Source organism: Ambystoma mexicanum, chromosome 8 (assembly GCF_040938575.1).
Source record: "Ambystoma mexicanum isolate Mex_15411 chromosome 8, UKY_AmexF1_1, whole genome shotgun sequence".
Classification (NCBI taxonomy): domain Eukaryota; kingdom Metazoa; phylum Chordata; class Amphibia; order Caudata; family Ambystomatidae; genus Ambystoma; species Ambystoma mexicanum.
Genome location: NC_090929.1, coordinates 588199794 through 588216968, shown reverse-complemented (window position 1 = coordinate 588216968; position 17175 = coordinate 588199794). Strand labels below are relative to the sequence as shown.

Genomic DNA, 17175 nt, shown 5'->3' with positions numbered 1-17175 from the left:
GCGCTCCCCATAAACCCCATCACCACATCCCCTCTCACACACAATACACCCCCCCCAACACTTGAACCTGCTGTTTAAGGGAACGTTCAGTGCAGTGCACGGAAAGTGTACGTTTCAACTTCTTCCTACATTTTTATTTTAAAACGAAACCGTTCTGGGACGGTTTCGTTTTAAAATAAAAGAATGGGAGCTGTAAAAGGTAATTTAAAAAAGTAGAGGAGCACCGCTCCCGCTCACTTTGACCACTGTACTAAGGTGCTAGAGTACAAGGAGGAAAATTAGAGTTCCCTGTATCTAGGTTTGAGAGATGGATTGATAATGGAACGTGTAGGATGATTTAATCGGGTGACGATCATTTCTTGGGAATTTTCCACCCACCACAAATCAGGTGTACACAATTTTCATTTATTTAATAAAGGTCTTTTCATGAACCTTGGACCCACAATTTACCGATATTGATTCCTTAAAGCATCCCTCCTCTTTCGTGACAATAAACACACAGGGTTGCACAGAAGGTCTATTTATTAATAAAGTAGACATTATTTAAACAATTTACATGTACACAGTTTATACATCTATGAAATTCCAATGAAGAATAATCAATGCACTGATCACATCACTTTTCTCTGCTACATTTTGTATCAAACATACATCAACATGTATACATTTTATTTACCCTGAGGGCACCTGCACCATGGATTGAAAATGCATGAGGGTCCCAGGATAAGGCTTTCATTTGTTAAAAAATAAATTCAATCAGATCATCCCTGCCTATCTAAAGTTTGCTACTTACCCTTTATTGAAAATAGATACCTCCGCTCTTTACTCAATTACAGCATTTTAGAAGCTAATTTGAAATATCGGCTACTTGCCTTTCCCATATTTAAATCACCTGTAAAGAGGAAGATATATGTCCAACGTGTATGTTTGCTAAATTTCTTTCAGTGGTGTTTCTATTTCATTTCTACCATTTTCATTGGACAATTTAGAGGCGGGGGAAATGTGTAATGGTTAATAACCCTTTCCCCTTATTTTTGAGTGGATTAGCACCAGCAAGAGAACTTTGTTTGGTGATGTTACCAAGGAATTGCTTCAATTACATTCCCCTTTTAAGCAAGTGTACAGTGAGATATCATTGAGCTCCTAGTCTGCACTTGCACAGAGAAGGCGTCAGGGATCTCCCAATACACACACCATTTAGGGTGTAGTATATCAAATCGAGTGGCTCCAGAAGAACTTACACCTGAAATATTTTTTTGTTTCTCAGGATGTCTACAGAGAAATTATATACCACACCCACTCAGAACTTTCACTAATAAAAAGACCTGGCATTTAATCTATTCCCCTTTAGAGTTTCCCTCCCCCCAGTATTATTTCCCCTTAATATTATATTTACATATTCATTTCTTTTGGCTGTCTCATAAACAGTTATGCCCCTTCTTAAGGACTGGTTCATGTTCCTGCTCTAGCCACAGGTGGGCATCTGTCATCAAGATGGGCTTAGCTTTCCTCCATAGCCAGTGTCCCTCTTTCTGTATGGGTCATGTCTGCTATCTTTTCAACTAAAGAAGGCTTGGGACTTTAACTGCAGGAAGGCCTCTCTTGCAGTGTATTGCTTGTAATCCAAAAAAGGGTCACAAAAGCCAAACCATCGATTCCATTCTTCTTTCTGTTATTATCAATTCTCCCTTCTCTACATCAGCAATCAGAGAATCAGTGAGTGAGCGAGTCATTCCCTGTAGAATCTATGGGTTTTAACTTTTATACAGCAGGAATACTCCCTTTAGAGGTGTGTATAATTTCTCTAATCTAATTGGTCAATGTACTAGATTGGACAGGATTCCAAAAGGGACGTCACACTAAACCACCTGCTTCGTACTGATTGGGCATATTAATGAGGAGGGCAGTTTGACGATAGTTACTTTAAAAACCAGTTTCCCTCCCGTTTGATGTAATGTCATCTTAGATTTGTTTGCATTAAATAAAAATAACTTTCTGAAACATAATATTCCTCATCCTATTAATATGTTCATCAGATTGCTATTACTCTGGTGAATCAATTTATGCATTTCTCATCTCAACACAATGTGCAGTGGGTGTGTCCACTTTCTTGGCTGATGCAGCCAAATGGTGTCCATTCCTCTTGGCACTGAGATATGTATGATCCTGAGAGTGTTGGTCATCATGGCAAATGTTCTTGGAAGTTAGGCTGGCAGGGCCATTTACAACATCTGCCCACCCCCTGTAAATTATTCCAACATCTGACTGCCTCTTCTGTGAGACATCCAGTCCCTAACAGTGTGAAAGCTTTCCAAGCAGAAATGCCTGACTGTTTGAAATATTGGATTATTTGAGAGGGGACTGTTACAGGGAGCCTATTTATTGTATACATAGGGTATTTCTGCACAGACACTGTGGCATATGGAAGTGGTAAATGGGTGGCCTTTGTTTTTATTACCCAGGCATGTCTCTGAATCAGGATCCAAGCAAAGTCATAAGGTTTTATGGTGAGCTTCAATGGTCAGTGTTCACACTTTCCTCATGAGAAAGCAGGCCATTCATGTCCTGTAGCTTATTGGGGTATGGGAAACCACTGGCATATCAAGACTAGTTTACCTTTGTTTAGAAAATGTAGTTGTATTTGACTTTTTGCCTTTTCTTTTCTCTTTTCTCTTCTTCTCTCATATGCGGTTTGGTTTTATTGAGTATGATTCATGAATTTTATCTATTGGGACTCATTGGTTTTATTGATTGGTATAAACATAAAGGTTTAGCCTGTTTTTATACTGTTAAGATTTGTCAATATTTTATATGCATTTTATCTTGATGCATTTATGGTTATTTTACTGAAATAAAGCTTTCGACTGACTGACTGACTGACTGACTGACAAAATGCAGCTTTTGAAGCCACTTTTTTCCACATTGCAATTGTCACCTAAACAGAACTTAATTATATGTTTTTCTTTGTCATCAAATGCCTGCCAAAAACTTTACATGTTTAAGTATTTTTAGGTTTCTTTCTACAAAGCTTGTTCCCAGTCCTGTAAAGGACAATATACACAATTCAATGCTCATATTCGGTTTTGAATCTCCTATGAAAAGCTGTGCTTTTCATCCCAGATTGTACAATTTCTGGTAACTGCAAGGACTTACTTTATTGGCGTGAAATTTATTTTATAGATATGCACTTATTATAGATGCACTGGAAACATGGCACATTCACTCGCAACATGTCATTGTTCAGCTGTGAGCTCAAATGTTTGTTTTTAAAGTGGCACTTTCCTTTCTTTGCTTTCTTTTCTTCATTTTTCTCCAGTATCAATGAAAAGTATTGGTACCAGAGAAAGGTTGCATACATATCACCACTATTATCATTCCATAGACGTCAATTGCCCTTACATGTAAGTAGAGTGCTGTGAGTTGCTAGTATTTGCATGCAATTTGAATGCGGGTTATAATAGGTTCCATCTCTGAAGGTTTGGGCTAGGAAAGCAGTGCTATCAATTTAAAATGCACACCGAACATGACATTTTTTTCAATTATTTGCAATACCGAAATGAGTACTCCTTGTACTGTACTTCGCAAATCAAGTCCCACAGCTGCAGAGAGAGGAGGGAATGTAATTTACTTTGGCATCATTTTCTATAGGAGTGGAAGTGACACAACTAAACCCCCATCCTCTCTTAATTTCTCTTTTTAAATATCCATTGCTTTCGCAAGTTTTGAAGACATTCTCTATTCAGCTACTGAATGTGGCCATTTGAATCGCAGCCTAAGTTGTTGACTCACCTTTAAAAACACTCTTGGAGCAATTTCATTGATTTAATTTACAAAAGACTGTGCTTTAGTTGCACATATTAGCTACCATTTTTCCACTGCTCAAACAGAGCTGAAACATGCTTTTGATTCTTATTGCAATGATATCTCATTTGGCATTGAACAAAGCATGAAAGCAAAGTGCATTTCACACTAGAAAATAAAGAGATTATCTTTGTAATGAGTTTGCCTTAGTGGAAACCATCTCATAATCCTGGGATTTAGCAGAAAACAAATCCAACATATCCTATGTCAAATTAAATTTGGGGAGTTTTCATACTCACTTTTGAATAATTCTTTAATTCAATTTCTTGATCTATCCCCCAAAAATACCTTTTGAGATAAATATTCTTGAAATTGACTTTATATGTATCCTCCCAATATACACTAAATCAATCAAATGTATAATATACTCATCTAATCCTATAGAACTGACAAATATTTTACTGTACAAAATATACTAAGTAGTATGATAAATATTAGTTCAAGGTGTACTGCACATTACATTTTGGTTCAACACACATGTGCACCGCACACATGCCATTATAGAAAAGACTAGTGAAACTGTAATTTCAAGAAAGTAAACAAAGAAGCACTGAGCGTCAAACAAGGATGTTCTGATGTCATCACATGAATAATGAAAGCAGTGACGTCAGATGCCCGGACGCCTGCAAATTTAAAATAAGGAGCTACTTTCAGACTGCTGCTCGTGGCCGATCCAGGAAGGACAATTGCATCCTTCCGCATCCATTTGGGTTCAAAACAAGTAAGTAGAAGTCTGAAAGGTCTCATTTAAGTCCTACTAGCCTTTGTTTAAACACCTTTGTTTGTTTTAAATTCGCTACAGCTACTGTTTCAAATCTGTAGAATAATGTTGCATTAGCATTAAGATAGTTAATGACTGATCAAGCCCTTCAAACACATTTATTTAATGTTTCTGTTCTTCCCCCCGACCCTGCCTTTTGTCTTGACTCTAGAAATTGGAGGACTTTATATAGCGCCAGTTTATATGAAAATATTAGACTGGTGACCCAACGCAATTACCTGCAAATATATAGCAGGGTAAGTTAACATCATTATAATTGAGCCATTGATTTTCATTTATTTGAAAGGGTAATTCCTTTCACAGTCCATTAAACCAGTCAGAAATACAATGAATTAAATCAGCAAACTTGACATGATTAATTTTTCTTTTTCTCTTCAATATAGTTTTTTTTAGATGTGCAAACTCAAAACATATTCACAAGAACATTTATGTAAAATCAAAACTAATTTCACCCTTTTTGACCATCAATGTCATTATCATATTATATATCACATCATATCAATTTGACCTTCTGAGGAGCCACGCCTAAGTGGCGAAACACATAAAGAGGTTTTTTGGATAAGATAAAGTTTGATAGAGGCTTTTTGGAAAAGATAAAGTTTGATAAAAGAAACTTTAACCTAACAGTTTTTGGAAATCTATGTTAAACGAAATTAAAAAGGTTTTGAAACTGATCTAACTCTCATTGGACTCTGAAGAATGTTTTCTAAGGCACTTGAAATCTAAAGATTGCAATTCAACAACATATATATATATACAGCTGGGCAATCACAGAAGTTAGTCTTTAGTAAAGTGACAAATCTTGTTGCTGTTTCCTTCATGAGCTCCTGTACCTCTTTAAAAACACGCTTGCCCCCTCTTTAGTGTTCTGTTTAGGGGAGTCCTCCTTGTGATAATCTCCTCTCTCTGTTGTATCCTTGGGTGTATATCTCTCACAAACTTTTAAACACAACCTTCGACAGGTTACTTTATGCAATTTAAGACGTCCCCTCTTCTGGCTTCTTGATATTGGATTGTCTCTTATTTTATCTTGCTCACTTAACATTTTGAACTCTCAGCCCTTTTTGCTTGTCTGTATGCTGTGTTTTCTCTACTCTCCCACTCTGAGCTTGTGGGCCCTTTTCCCTTTCTACAGGGTATAACACAATGCCCTTGTCATGCATGTTAGAAAACCATTAATTTCTAATACCATTTAAACACTAATGTATTTCCTATTTTAAAATACTGCATGCAAATTTATTGTTTAGTCACAATATATTTCTACATGCATTTATTCAAGTATCAGTGTTATCTGTTAAACATATATCACCTTGAAAGAATAAACCAAGGTTTCAATTGCAGTTGGAAAACGAAATACATTGTTTACAGTGGGACATTCCTGACACACTGGGTCTCTTTGCATTTTAAGATATGCATTTCCATGATTTATAAGGAATTAAGTGATTATTGATGAAATGTAATGCTCTCTGACCTTCAACAAGGCTTTTTTATTTGTAGCTTCCATCAGTGTACATTGTTTTAGTACAGAAGGGGCACAGTGTTTCATTAATGCAGCTAGTTACATTTTGAAATCAGGCTTTCAGCACTTCCTGTTGTCAAATTTAAAGTTGGGTAAAATACAGTTCCTGGGCCAGTTCAAAAGAATGTTTCTGGTGTATGTGGAAACTCTACACCATTTGTAGGTGCGTTCTCTTAGGGGAGCAGGTGACCTTTTATGGTAGCTGATGAGAAATACACTTCATGAATGAAGCAATACAGTATTCCTATGCCTCTTCACTTTCAATTTGAGGTAATCTCTGTGTCTCATAGTTGTTCCTACACACAGACTTTGCAAAATCACATCAATAAATTACAATCCATACAGGTATAAAAAAATGTAATTTACACTAAAATACACATTTGTAATCATGTATGTTATAAACTTCAAAATGTGTGTCAAATCAATATAGGTACTGTACTCCCACATTGGTAGCAAAACTATTCCAGTCCACAGGCTACTTTTTTAATGAAACCGCCTTCATCATGTTCCGAGATCCTAAAACGAGTCGCCCTTCTTCCTACACTGATATTCTCTCCACAAACAAATTGCCATGACAAAGACCCCGAGTGAATTACTAGTGGAGTACACAAATTAAAGAGCAGGTTTGGCCAAACACAACTGTGATGCTGTAAGAATTGGTTTCAGCTATGTTGCTCTCAAGGACTTTGATTAGGGTCTCCAGGGACCAAACATCGCATGTACAGGTAACCTTGATTGGTGGTCTTCCTGAGTATGTGTAGATAAATGTCCAGGATGAGTGTGTCAAATCTCTGTACTTGATACAAATTTGCAATTATTGCTGAGGGGCCATACTTTCTATACTTATTGCAATCAGTTTATAATGTGTGACATGCTGGTTTCACACATTACCGGGCTCTTTATATATACTTTGTCTTACCTTCTGCTCAGCTCACCTTCCATTCTCATACTGCACTCTGCCCTCCAAATAGGTATGACACTCTCTTTTTCCAGTTTGTTCTACCTATTAAGTTAATTTCACAGTCTATTTCCTAGTTAAAACAACCCTACAACCCTCAACTTAATCCGAACTTCATCTGATGATTCAAGCCCCTAGAACTTGTTTCCATCTTGTCTGACTCTCACTTGAAGATTGTAGATTGATAGGCCCCAGATAATCTTCTATATGTCATGGGAATGTTTTTTGGGCATGTGGGTTAATAGTAATTGTCCAGACCAACCACTGCTAAGGATATGTTTTTTTAAATTATGTTTATGATGCCCAAGGTATTTGTTTATTAAACCTGTGTGGTTTTAACACATTTTAAACGTTCACAATGAAATCTAAAAGTTGTACATTAAAAACAACAACAAAAGAAGGAGAAGGGAGAAAGAGAATAAAGAAGAAAAGAGAGACAGAGAGAGAGAGAGAGAAATAAAAAAATGAAGCAGAACTGTCCCTTCCAATGTGCACACTAAGCAGAGATCAGGCCAGAAATTTGCTCCAAATATCTTCAAATGTCTTGCTTGACTTTTGACATCTCAGACGTGGTGTTGGAGAGGGAATACATCTCCAGCAGACACACAGAGTTGGTAGGAAAGATGGTGGGTTTCCAATTCCATAGAATAATCTGTTTGGCCACCATAGAAGCCCTGAAAAGCCAGCTTGTTTGAGAATAGGTCAGATCTTCGAGCTAGGTATCTTCTCCCAAGATCAGAGTCTCAAATTAATATTCCATATCCAAGCCCAGAACTAAGTTCAGTACCTATGTGACCACACCCCAAAAAGTCCTCACTTTGTAACAGTCCCACAACATATGCTCCAGAAATCCAACTTTGTGTTTACACCCCCGCAGGCATTGGAGTTACAGAGGCCCTTTTGACACATTGGGCCTCACTATGGGGGTGAATGGGAATGGGGAGCATCTTTTTTCCGGCACCCGCAAATGGGCAATTACCAGGTCTGGCAGAGGCGTAGTGACCCAGTAATTTCCCATTCGTGGGCGTCGGAAAGAAAATGACATTGGCGGCAGCCGTGCCTGTATTATGAGGCCGATGTCATAATGAGGGTGATTTTCTCTGGAGTCCAATATATCCTATTTATCAATTTACTCTGCCTCATTCTTTCACCGTGATTTACGGACATTCCTGGCATATTCCTACAATGTGCTTCCCACCTTGATACCTTCTTTTGAGATGTAAGACAGCTCGTCCATTTCATTAAGGGTTGTATACAAATATGAATTTATCTCATACAATACAGGACACTTCTTAATGAGATTTGGCTAGAATAGTTCTATCAAAGTATTCATTGGTTGGAGTTATCAGTGTCCGGACTTCCTATCCCCTGCGCCCCTCCTGTTGGCTATTTCAGAATCAGCCGGTTGGTTGAAAGATTGATGGGGACGACAAACCTGTGGATCAGTGTAGGCGCTGCTTGGATATATTAGTCCACGAGGTTGCAGTTATGCTAGTGGTTCTTATTCATGGTCGAGTCAAGGAATTGTTGGTGCATGTGATTTTTTATTTTTTTGGTTGATCAGAACCAAAGAAAACATCTTTGTGGCAATGACTGCCAAATATTCAACATAATTGAGTTCAAACAGCCGACGCACGTTTCAACCTAAGTCTTTTTCAAGGCCAATTGAGTATCGTGGTGGGCTCAGAGAGAGAGCTGTAGTCTGGTCCTCCCAGGTACGGGCGCCAGAGGGGCTGGGTAGCCAGGTCGGTACAACAACCTGCGCACCGAACCCGGCACCATTCAATTTCAATAATTGTTTTGTGCTTAGCTTAATCTTTTACAATGTGCGCTATGGACACATTAATTCCTCAAATTGGGCTATTCTAATACGTCTAATATTTCAAGTGCCTTAGAACATTCACGTTCGAGTGTTAACCAAATACATGTCAAAATGACCACGTGCAAAAGTAAAAGTAGGTTAATGATCAATTTCTATACCCATCGGCATGTACTTTTAGTTAGGATTTCAAAGGGGTATTAAGTGATTTAATCACAAAATTGTTCTTAATACATCAATTAATGTATGTAGCAAAGCAATCATCAGCGGTGGTGGGGCCCTAAAGTGAGCCATGGCTATTTTTCACAAGTCAGCATTTTTTTGAAGGAATATGTTGCGCATATTTACATGTCAGTCTGGTAGGGACTGAAAATTAGAGCTTATGCTGAAAATGCTTTAAAACAACAGGAAATTGTACTTTGCAATGTTTGTCATGTGTATTTTGAATTTGTATCACTGATATATTCTAAATAATCTTTTGTATTTGCAAACCCCACCCTACACTTCATTCTTTGTATCTTTATATTTTTTTAGTATACTTGATTATAGTACTGGGAAAAATGAAGGATGACCGCGTTGAAGAATTTATCAGTTAAGAAGTAATAATTCCTTTATCAGAAGTTTGTAACCATCACTTGCAAACCTTGCAGAATGGTCGATGCATTCTGATTGGTAGAGAATTAGTCATTTCCATGACAAGGCTGATTTTCACTGCCCATTTGCACTCTTGTTGTGCTAACATGTATTGTAAAAAATAAATTGGGTTTCTGTTAAAAATATGTCATGTTGGGTTTCATCCCTTTGAGGTGTTTGTTTTAAAAACCTTACCATTTATCGAACCTACCAGAGTGCAATCATGGGCCAGACATGCTCATCACACTTGTTTACTGCTTTTCAGCCTTTTATGAGTTCACAAACATGTATTTAAGCCATAGAAAATCAGCCAATTCATAACTGCATTATTTTTAAATTGTATTTAACATATGAGACCATATTGCAGCGAGGCTTCAAATAGTACAAAGTGGCGTTAATTAAATTTACTACTATAGTCTTTTATTGGTTTTCATTATTATTTTGATGTGAATGTAAACTGAATTATCACTGACATGTTTACTACCATTTCAGGACAGCATATAAACGTACAATTTAAAGACAAATCCAAGCATTAACAGTGACATGTGTACATTGTTAATCACCTTACCTATGAGAGATTCAAGGGTCACGTGTAAGTAGAAGACATGGCATAGGCAATATCACAGTACCTGAGCTCCCATAACACCTACACTCAGCTGTTTTAGACAGACATGTGCTAAATGGGTTTCAAAGTACCATTGGCTCTCCCTTTGGTAGCCGAGACACACTCTTAATCCTGTGAATGATCATTAACAACAGTCAAATGATAAGGAAGGTAATATCTAATTAAATAAAGTTCAAACTATGATGGATGCATTCATGAGAAACTGAAAAATAAAAAATAAATAATAACATAATAGGAAGGAAAAGTAGTGCTACAGTCTACAACGGCTCTAATATATCTTTGCTTAGGGGGCCATTGATATCTAAGCCAGCGGAAAGATGCTCAGCAAAGTGAAGAAGTGACTATAGATTAGTTTTCCTTGCTTGATTGGGCCTAGCAGCATAACACAGTGGTTGCCACAACTGAATAATATTACTTTCACATTTAGTGAATCATGCAGAGCAGGGTTCTCTGAAATAACAGTGGGTCAGAAAAGGTCCCCAATGGAGGACTCCTTGAATCTACTCAACACTACCTTTGTAGTGAAAAAAGGCCCCATACAGGAGCAGGCATATCCAAAAGTTCAAAGAATAATGCAATGTTCTAAGGTGGAGAGTGTTCATAGGTAGCACTCTGATTGGTTTTCTGGCATAGAAGAATTCTCTCCAGTGGGAGTTAGCTACAATAGATTTTCTGTGATGTCTCCATATCCTTGTAGATTGATGCTTGTGGTTGGGGGGAACACCACTAGCAGGAGTCAGTCCTGTTAGACATCATACTGGGATGCAAGGTCTTTATAATGATAATAGGACGTAGCCAGCAGACAGTTTTTGCAGTCACTAGATAATCTCAGAGCAGTATTGTGAAAGTAGTGAACCACAAATCCACACTCACTCGATGTGTGTTTCGCAGGTTCCCCTTTCACAGTGATTTTTGCTATTTATGATACGCTTCTTTGACAGAGCAAAGTTCACTACCTTAGCCCACTTCATGTTGATCCAGGACTCACACTGATCCAAATGATAATCTTTTCGGAGGTAAGATCTATAGGGGCTAGTGCTATTGTGTGCCTACTCTCGGCTATACAGCAGGCGCCCTTAATAAATAACACAAGGCATCAAAGAACATTGCAAAAACGCTTTGCTTGTATGGGTCAGATCTTTGCTTCTTCTCAAGTAGAGTTATAGACGTGCCATATTCATGGCAGAATCTGCTTCCTCAGTGCTCGGACAATACTCCCAATGGAATGTCTTGATGCATCACTTCGCCTCAGCATCATGCAGCATAATGTACTTGTTAATCTCACCACCCTACTAAGGTCCCAGGGGATGCGTTGGTTAATGCAAACATCATCGGTTTGACTACTCTGTTATATATGTTTGTCTCCCGGATAAGAGATTTGCTTAACATTACACTGTATTCCTTCAGTTTAAAGAAAAATCACAATAACACTCTAACACTCAGACCATGGAAAATGTAAATTGGGTGCCATCCAAAAAATGGGGGATTGTTAAGATCCTGTGCCCAACCCACAAAGCATTGAGTGGTCCAGTTCACATATTCTTCACCAAACTATTACTACACTATGAGTTACCAGATGCCCAATGATGGATTCAGAAAACCAGTCGACCAAAGCATAGCTGAAGCACATTCATTTTGGGGATGGATATCACGATTTTCAAAGTTCCTCTATCAGGAATTCTCTATAACTATATATTTGACTTAAACAAGTCTATTTGAAGTTCAGGAACACATTGAAGACCCATCTGTTTGCCCCCTATAAAGACCCCAGTTAAACTTGCTCTCAAATTCACTTCCCCTGTTTTGTGTTACTCCTCACCCCTTGTTTTATGCACGACTCCATTGTGTGAGCACCATGTACAAGTTCACAAATAAGGTTAAAATAAAAACAAGGCTATCTCAACCTGGAAGTCTTCTCAGACCTTATAGGACGTGTTGTCAAAGACAGCCTGAAATGGTGTAAAAATGGAGTAAACATACCCAAAAGGATTCAAATATTAATGAACATGTTTGAGTAGAACTAGTCAGCTGATTGATCTTGGCTTCGTGTGGCTAACTCTGCTACTCACGGATGGCCATGGAAAGGGTCAAACCTATGTTTTGGGACTGGGCGGCTGTGTGAATTCATTTAGAAAATCTTCTTGCAAACTGGTGGCCTTGCTTTACAGGTTTGTGAAAGGAGAGTTATCTTTAATGCAGTGCACACTTGGGCATTGTAGTGCCAGTTTGCTTCTTGTTCTCCTATTCAGTAGGATAACCCTGCTATATTCACAATAAATTACACAGTAACAGGAGGTACTGTTTTCTTTTCTTGGCTAATCAAAGGCTTACCCCTCCCTACTGAAGGTGGTGCAAGGTCCTCAGCCACTGAGATTGACTCAGGCATGGGAACAAACTGCATTTAGCTTAATGGTTGAAGAGCCATTTAACTATATAGCATATGCTTTGGGATCTAAATTAGAATTCATACACAATATTATTCAAAGTAACTGACTAACCTTTAATAGCAAAGCAGGTGTTGCTGTAATTTGCTTATTGCAAATTGCGTGAGCGTACATTACAGCAGGCCTAAGACATGTCAGTGCTGATAGATTTCCATTGTGTTGCAAAAAGAGCAGTGGTACAGAAACACATAGGGCCTGATTCACAGAAGTGTTTTATTATGGCACAACCCCATAGGAAAACACTCTGTGAATCAAGCCCATAGACCTTTGATGGTGTTTTCATCCTGGGCCTTCGTGTGCTTTTATCTAGGTTTTTGAATCTTGTTTATCCCTCACCCTCTTCTGCACCCTGATGCCTGTGCTCCTGCGCTATACAAATGGATAAATATAAATAAATAAAATACTAGCTACGGTCAGATTGTGCGGTCCGGGAGAGCACATTACTCTGCTAGGGTGATTTTTAATTAAAAATTGTCTGCCAATGATGTTACACCACGTGGCATATTATTATTATACTACTTCTGATCAACTCATGAATTGGACAGACTTGTGTGAGTGTGTACATGTGTACGGAGTGTAAAATTGTGTAAAAAATGTATACATACCTTTTCTTAAAAAGATAGATTCGTAATGATTGAATTGATTTATCATTTTAAATAAAGGTGCACAGAACACATAACTCAAATGCATTTTCTCTTTTAATACATCATGGAAATTGAATTGAGGTACAACAATGAGCATTTTAATTGGTATACTGAAGTGCGTTCCAAATATAAATAGTTCAGAGAAAGTACCCAATTACTACACAATTACCTAGTTTGATATACGATGTAGGCTCTATGCAAGGGTGGTTTTCACATGCTCTCTTGGGTTAAGACTATTGTTTAAATATGTTTCTTTGATAATTGTTCATGATTTTTTTTCACATTAGACATAATTGTTAAAAACATTCATCCAAAATACAAAAGTCAATTGCCTAAAATGCAAACGTGCTTGTTTTGTGTTCTTTTAGGTGCCACCGACAAGGCGATACTCTCATGATGAGACTGAGATTTGGACCACAGGTCACATTCCGGCTTTTCTTCATGGCTGGGGATCAGCAGAAGACATGGCCGGGGTGTCCTTCTTTAGCTTACCCCGACACGAAAGGAGGAGAAGCAGTGGGATATCGTATAGCGAGGATGGGATCCCGTACCGTAAACGGAGGAAGTCGTCAGAAAGCATCATTTCTCTGAAGCAGTTTGCCCTGGAAGAACTTTACAAAGATGATTATAAATGTTTTAGCAGGGAAGAGATAGTCAGTTTTATTGACGAGACACCACACCCGAGTCCAAGAAAAACCTCTCGGAGGTCGTCATCCATCTCCATTATCCCAGATACTTTCCCCCACCAGACCATTGCAATGGCTCACTTTCCTCTCACAGACTTTGAACGGGAACCTCAAGGTTTACGTAGGTTTTCTAACCATGGAAATAGCTGCACGCTTTCTGTACCTGCCCCCATTCGGTCTCAGGAGGATGACAAACAGTTTTACGCCGATGGGCTCAGAGGAGTTCATGCGAGTAAACAACATGAAACTGCAACTCTCGATGAACTGCCCGCAGGGAGAATTTTTTCTGATTCTGGGAAACATCGGACGAGTTTGACCACTGCATGGGGGGATAAGGAAAGTGTGAAAAATGACAACAAGGGAAGTACAAACAGTTTTCTAAGTTCACCTGCTTCCTCCGGCTATATAACATTTCATTCTGATTCTATTGGTTCGACATCATAGAAAATCCAACACTGGTTTTCTTACTAAAACTTGAAAACAGTTTCATTAGAAGATTGAAACATCTTTTGGACATGGTTGAGAAATGTGGACATCAGCAAAGCACCAAAGAAATACATACTTTTTCATGCATTTACATAAAACTGGAATGGCTTTGAGTACCCCATTGGAATGTATGGAAAGTGTATATGTTCACATGTATACTATATCGGTATTATAGTTCTCACCTTTCTAGTCTAACAAACATTGAACATCAGCTTTGAATGAAAACACGGTTGATCAACAATTGAACATCTGATCTCTTTAATATATTTTTTTATATTCTATTTTTAATGCGTAATTTTTGGAAGTACTTTTTCTCCTTTTGATTTCTGTTACGCATGATGGTTGCAACTACATTTTTTTTTTCATTGATTAAAAAACACGATTGTACCAGAAAGTTTTCCTAAACTCCAGGCACATTTCTATCCAAGCAAAGTTGCAAGTAATGGCTGTATTATCAGAATGTTATTATGAATGAACACTATATGAATTTCATTTAGAGAACTATAGCGTACATTACTATAATGGATATTTAAATTGGTGATGTATTGAGATATTTGATGTGAAAGTTCAGATTAGTTAACAAATGATGCAATTATACAGCATGGTATATTTGTAGACCGCGAAAGACATGAGGTTTACTTAAGAATAACCAAAAAGAAAGACTTTATTTTACCAAACATACAAGAGGTATATTTCTAGATATGTCCTTTACTTTTGTAATCCACGATGTTGTTGAATTTCGAAAACAAAGTTAATGTAAGATTCCTTGGGGGCAAAATGTGATATTTGCCATTTGAAATTGTTGGCATGCAAACAGGTCAGAAACATTAGCAATATTCAAATAATACATTTGTTTTAATAATTGCATTTTTTGCGAATAATGGGAATAATTGGGCAGACTACAGATGCAGAGAGGCTTACAGTGTATTAGGTACAGACAGAGTCTGCATTAAAGCCCCGTTGACAGCAATAATAATTCTAGAAACATTTCTTTTTGGTGGTGTGTAATTACAGTTTTTCACTTCAATACAGTGAGTGGGCCAAGATGGTAACCTAGTCGTGTCTCCTCTAATTGGTTTATCTTATTCATATTTTTATTCTGTGTTACATTTACTCTGCATTCAAGTATATGTTTGAGTTCCCAACACAAAATAGCAAAATATACTGTGAATTGAACTAAGCTATCATAGTATTTTTCTCAGATTATAACATCATGCATAAAGGACCACATGCATTGGATGCTGATTTGTGTGTTTATTTGTATATGATTAAATGGTAGATGACACATGAGATATCTGATGCTCACAAGACAACTTCAAACTCATTTTATTCATGGAGGTTGAACGCTTGATTGTCATGTTTTATCCGGTACAAGCAAACATGTGCAACTGTTCTGGAGCAGAATTGGGAAAAGTGAGGAATATTGTCAGCTATTGGTAAGATAATTGACCAATTTCTTTCTTCGTGAAAACATAATTTTAAAGATGTTTTAATTTCCTGTAAGAAAGGTACATGTCCTAAAACCAGCATGAACAGCATACCGTCTTTTGAGGAAACAGTATGACTGACTATCTACAGTAGATTCTATTTTAATGAAACTTTACATCTTCCCATTTCTGTTTTTCAATCCACTGCAAGAAGCATTGAAGCTGAGCGATCATATTTTGGAGTGTCCTTAATGGAAAATAATGCTTTTTTGGGCGACTTGCCCCTCCTTATGGAACACTCAGCCATGGTGCCCCTTGCATCTCTGAGCAGGACCTCTACTTGTAGCCAGATATCATCCACTTTCCGCTGTCCTGCTCCCAATCTTTCCTCCAGTTTGTCAAGCAGTGCCCAAGTGCCAGGAGCAAGGCAACTAACTTCTTCACTCTCACTGATACTTTATTTTCTATGTATCTTGCATTTCCCCTCCTGCTTAAGAAAACCTTTTAGTCAGGATGTTTTCTTCTTCTCTCAATTCGTTTTGTACTTTTGGATATGTGAATTGTAATTTTTATGCTTCTGTAATGGATTTGGGTCTTGTGATGACCGCTGTATTTTGATGATTTTCAAGCACCTGGGAACGACGGTGTTCTTCACAAATAAAAGATTTGATTCTGTTAACCCTGATTTGCTACTATGATTTCTGTTGACCTGCTCGCCCGCTATAAGAAAACAAGTAAAGGAATTAACAGCTTTAATTTCCATATATGTGTCATGTGAGCAAACCCAATATTACAAATCTTATCCCTGTATGAATACATATTTTGCAATTTTAATAGGCATTGTTCTTGAAATACACTAATGTATCAGCTAGGTAGCCTCAGTATGCACCTTGGTAACACACACAGACTGTGGGAGATGCTTACGCCCATTAGGAAAGAAACGTTGGCCCTGTGCACAAGCATAGTGCATGAAACAGTTGAGCACACTATGACAGAGGGGCAGGGGAAACACTACTCTGCCAAATTATACTGAGCGGCTCCTTTTCTATTAGTGACTGCTCGGCTCCTGAAGTGCTGCCAGCATTAACACAGGTACACCTGGTGTACGTTTGGCTGGGAGCCAAAAAACACAGCCGGAAGCGTTCAACCCCACAACCATGTGGTGGTTGGGCTTGCAGGGCCTCTGAGACATCCTCCCCCCTCTCAGAGTGTACCCATGGGTTGGACATAGCATGGGGTTCACTTCCTGGCAGGAGTACATTGAGCTTGTTTCTCCAGGGCATTGCCCTTGA

The 17175-nt window shown here is 38.1% G+C and overlaps 1 protein-coding gene across 1 annotated transcript in view; it reads left to right on the top strand.

Moving 5' to 3' along the window:
* GPR153 (G protein-coupled receptor 153) overlaps positions 1-16562 on the top strand; it is a 397691-nt gene extending 381129 nt beyond the window's left edge. Inside the window, exon 6 of the mRNA XM_069610290.1 lies at positions 13653-16562. Within this exon, the coding sequence (XP_069466391.1) occupies positions 13653-14414 (762 nt within the window). The 3' untranslated portion in view covers positions 14415-16562. The remainder of the gene's footprint in view (positions 1-13652) is intronic.
* The last annotated feature ends 613 nt before the right edge of the window (positions 16563-17175 follow it).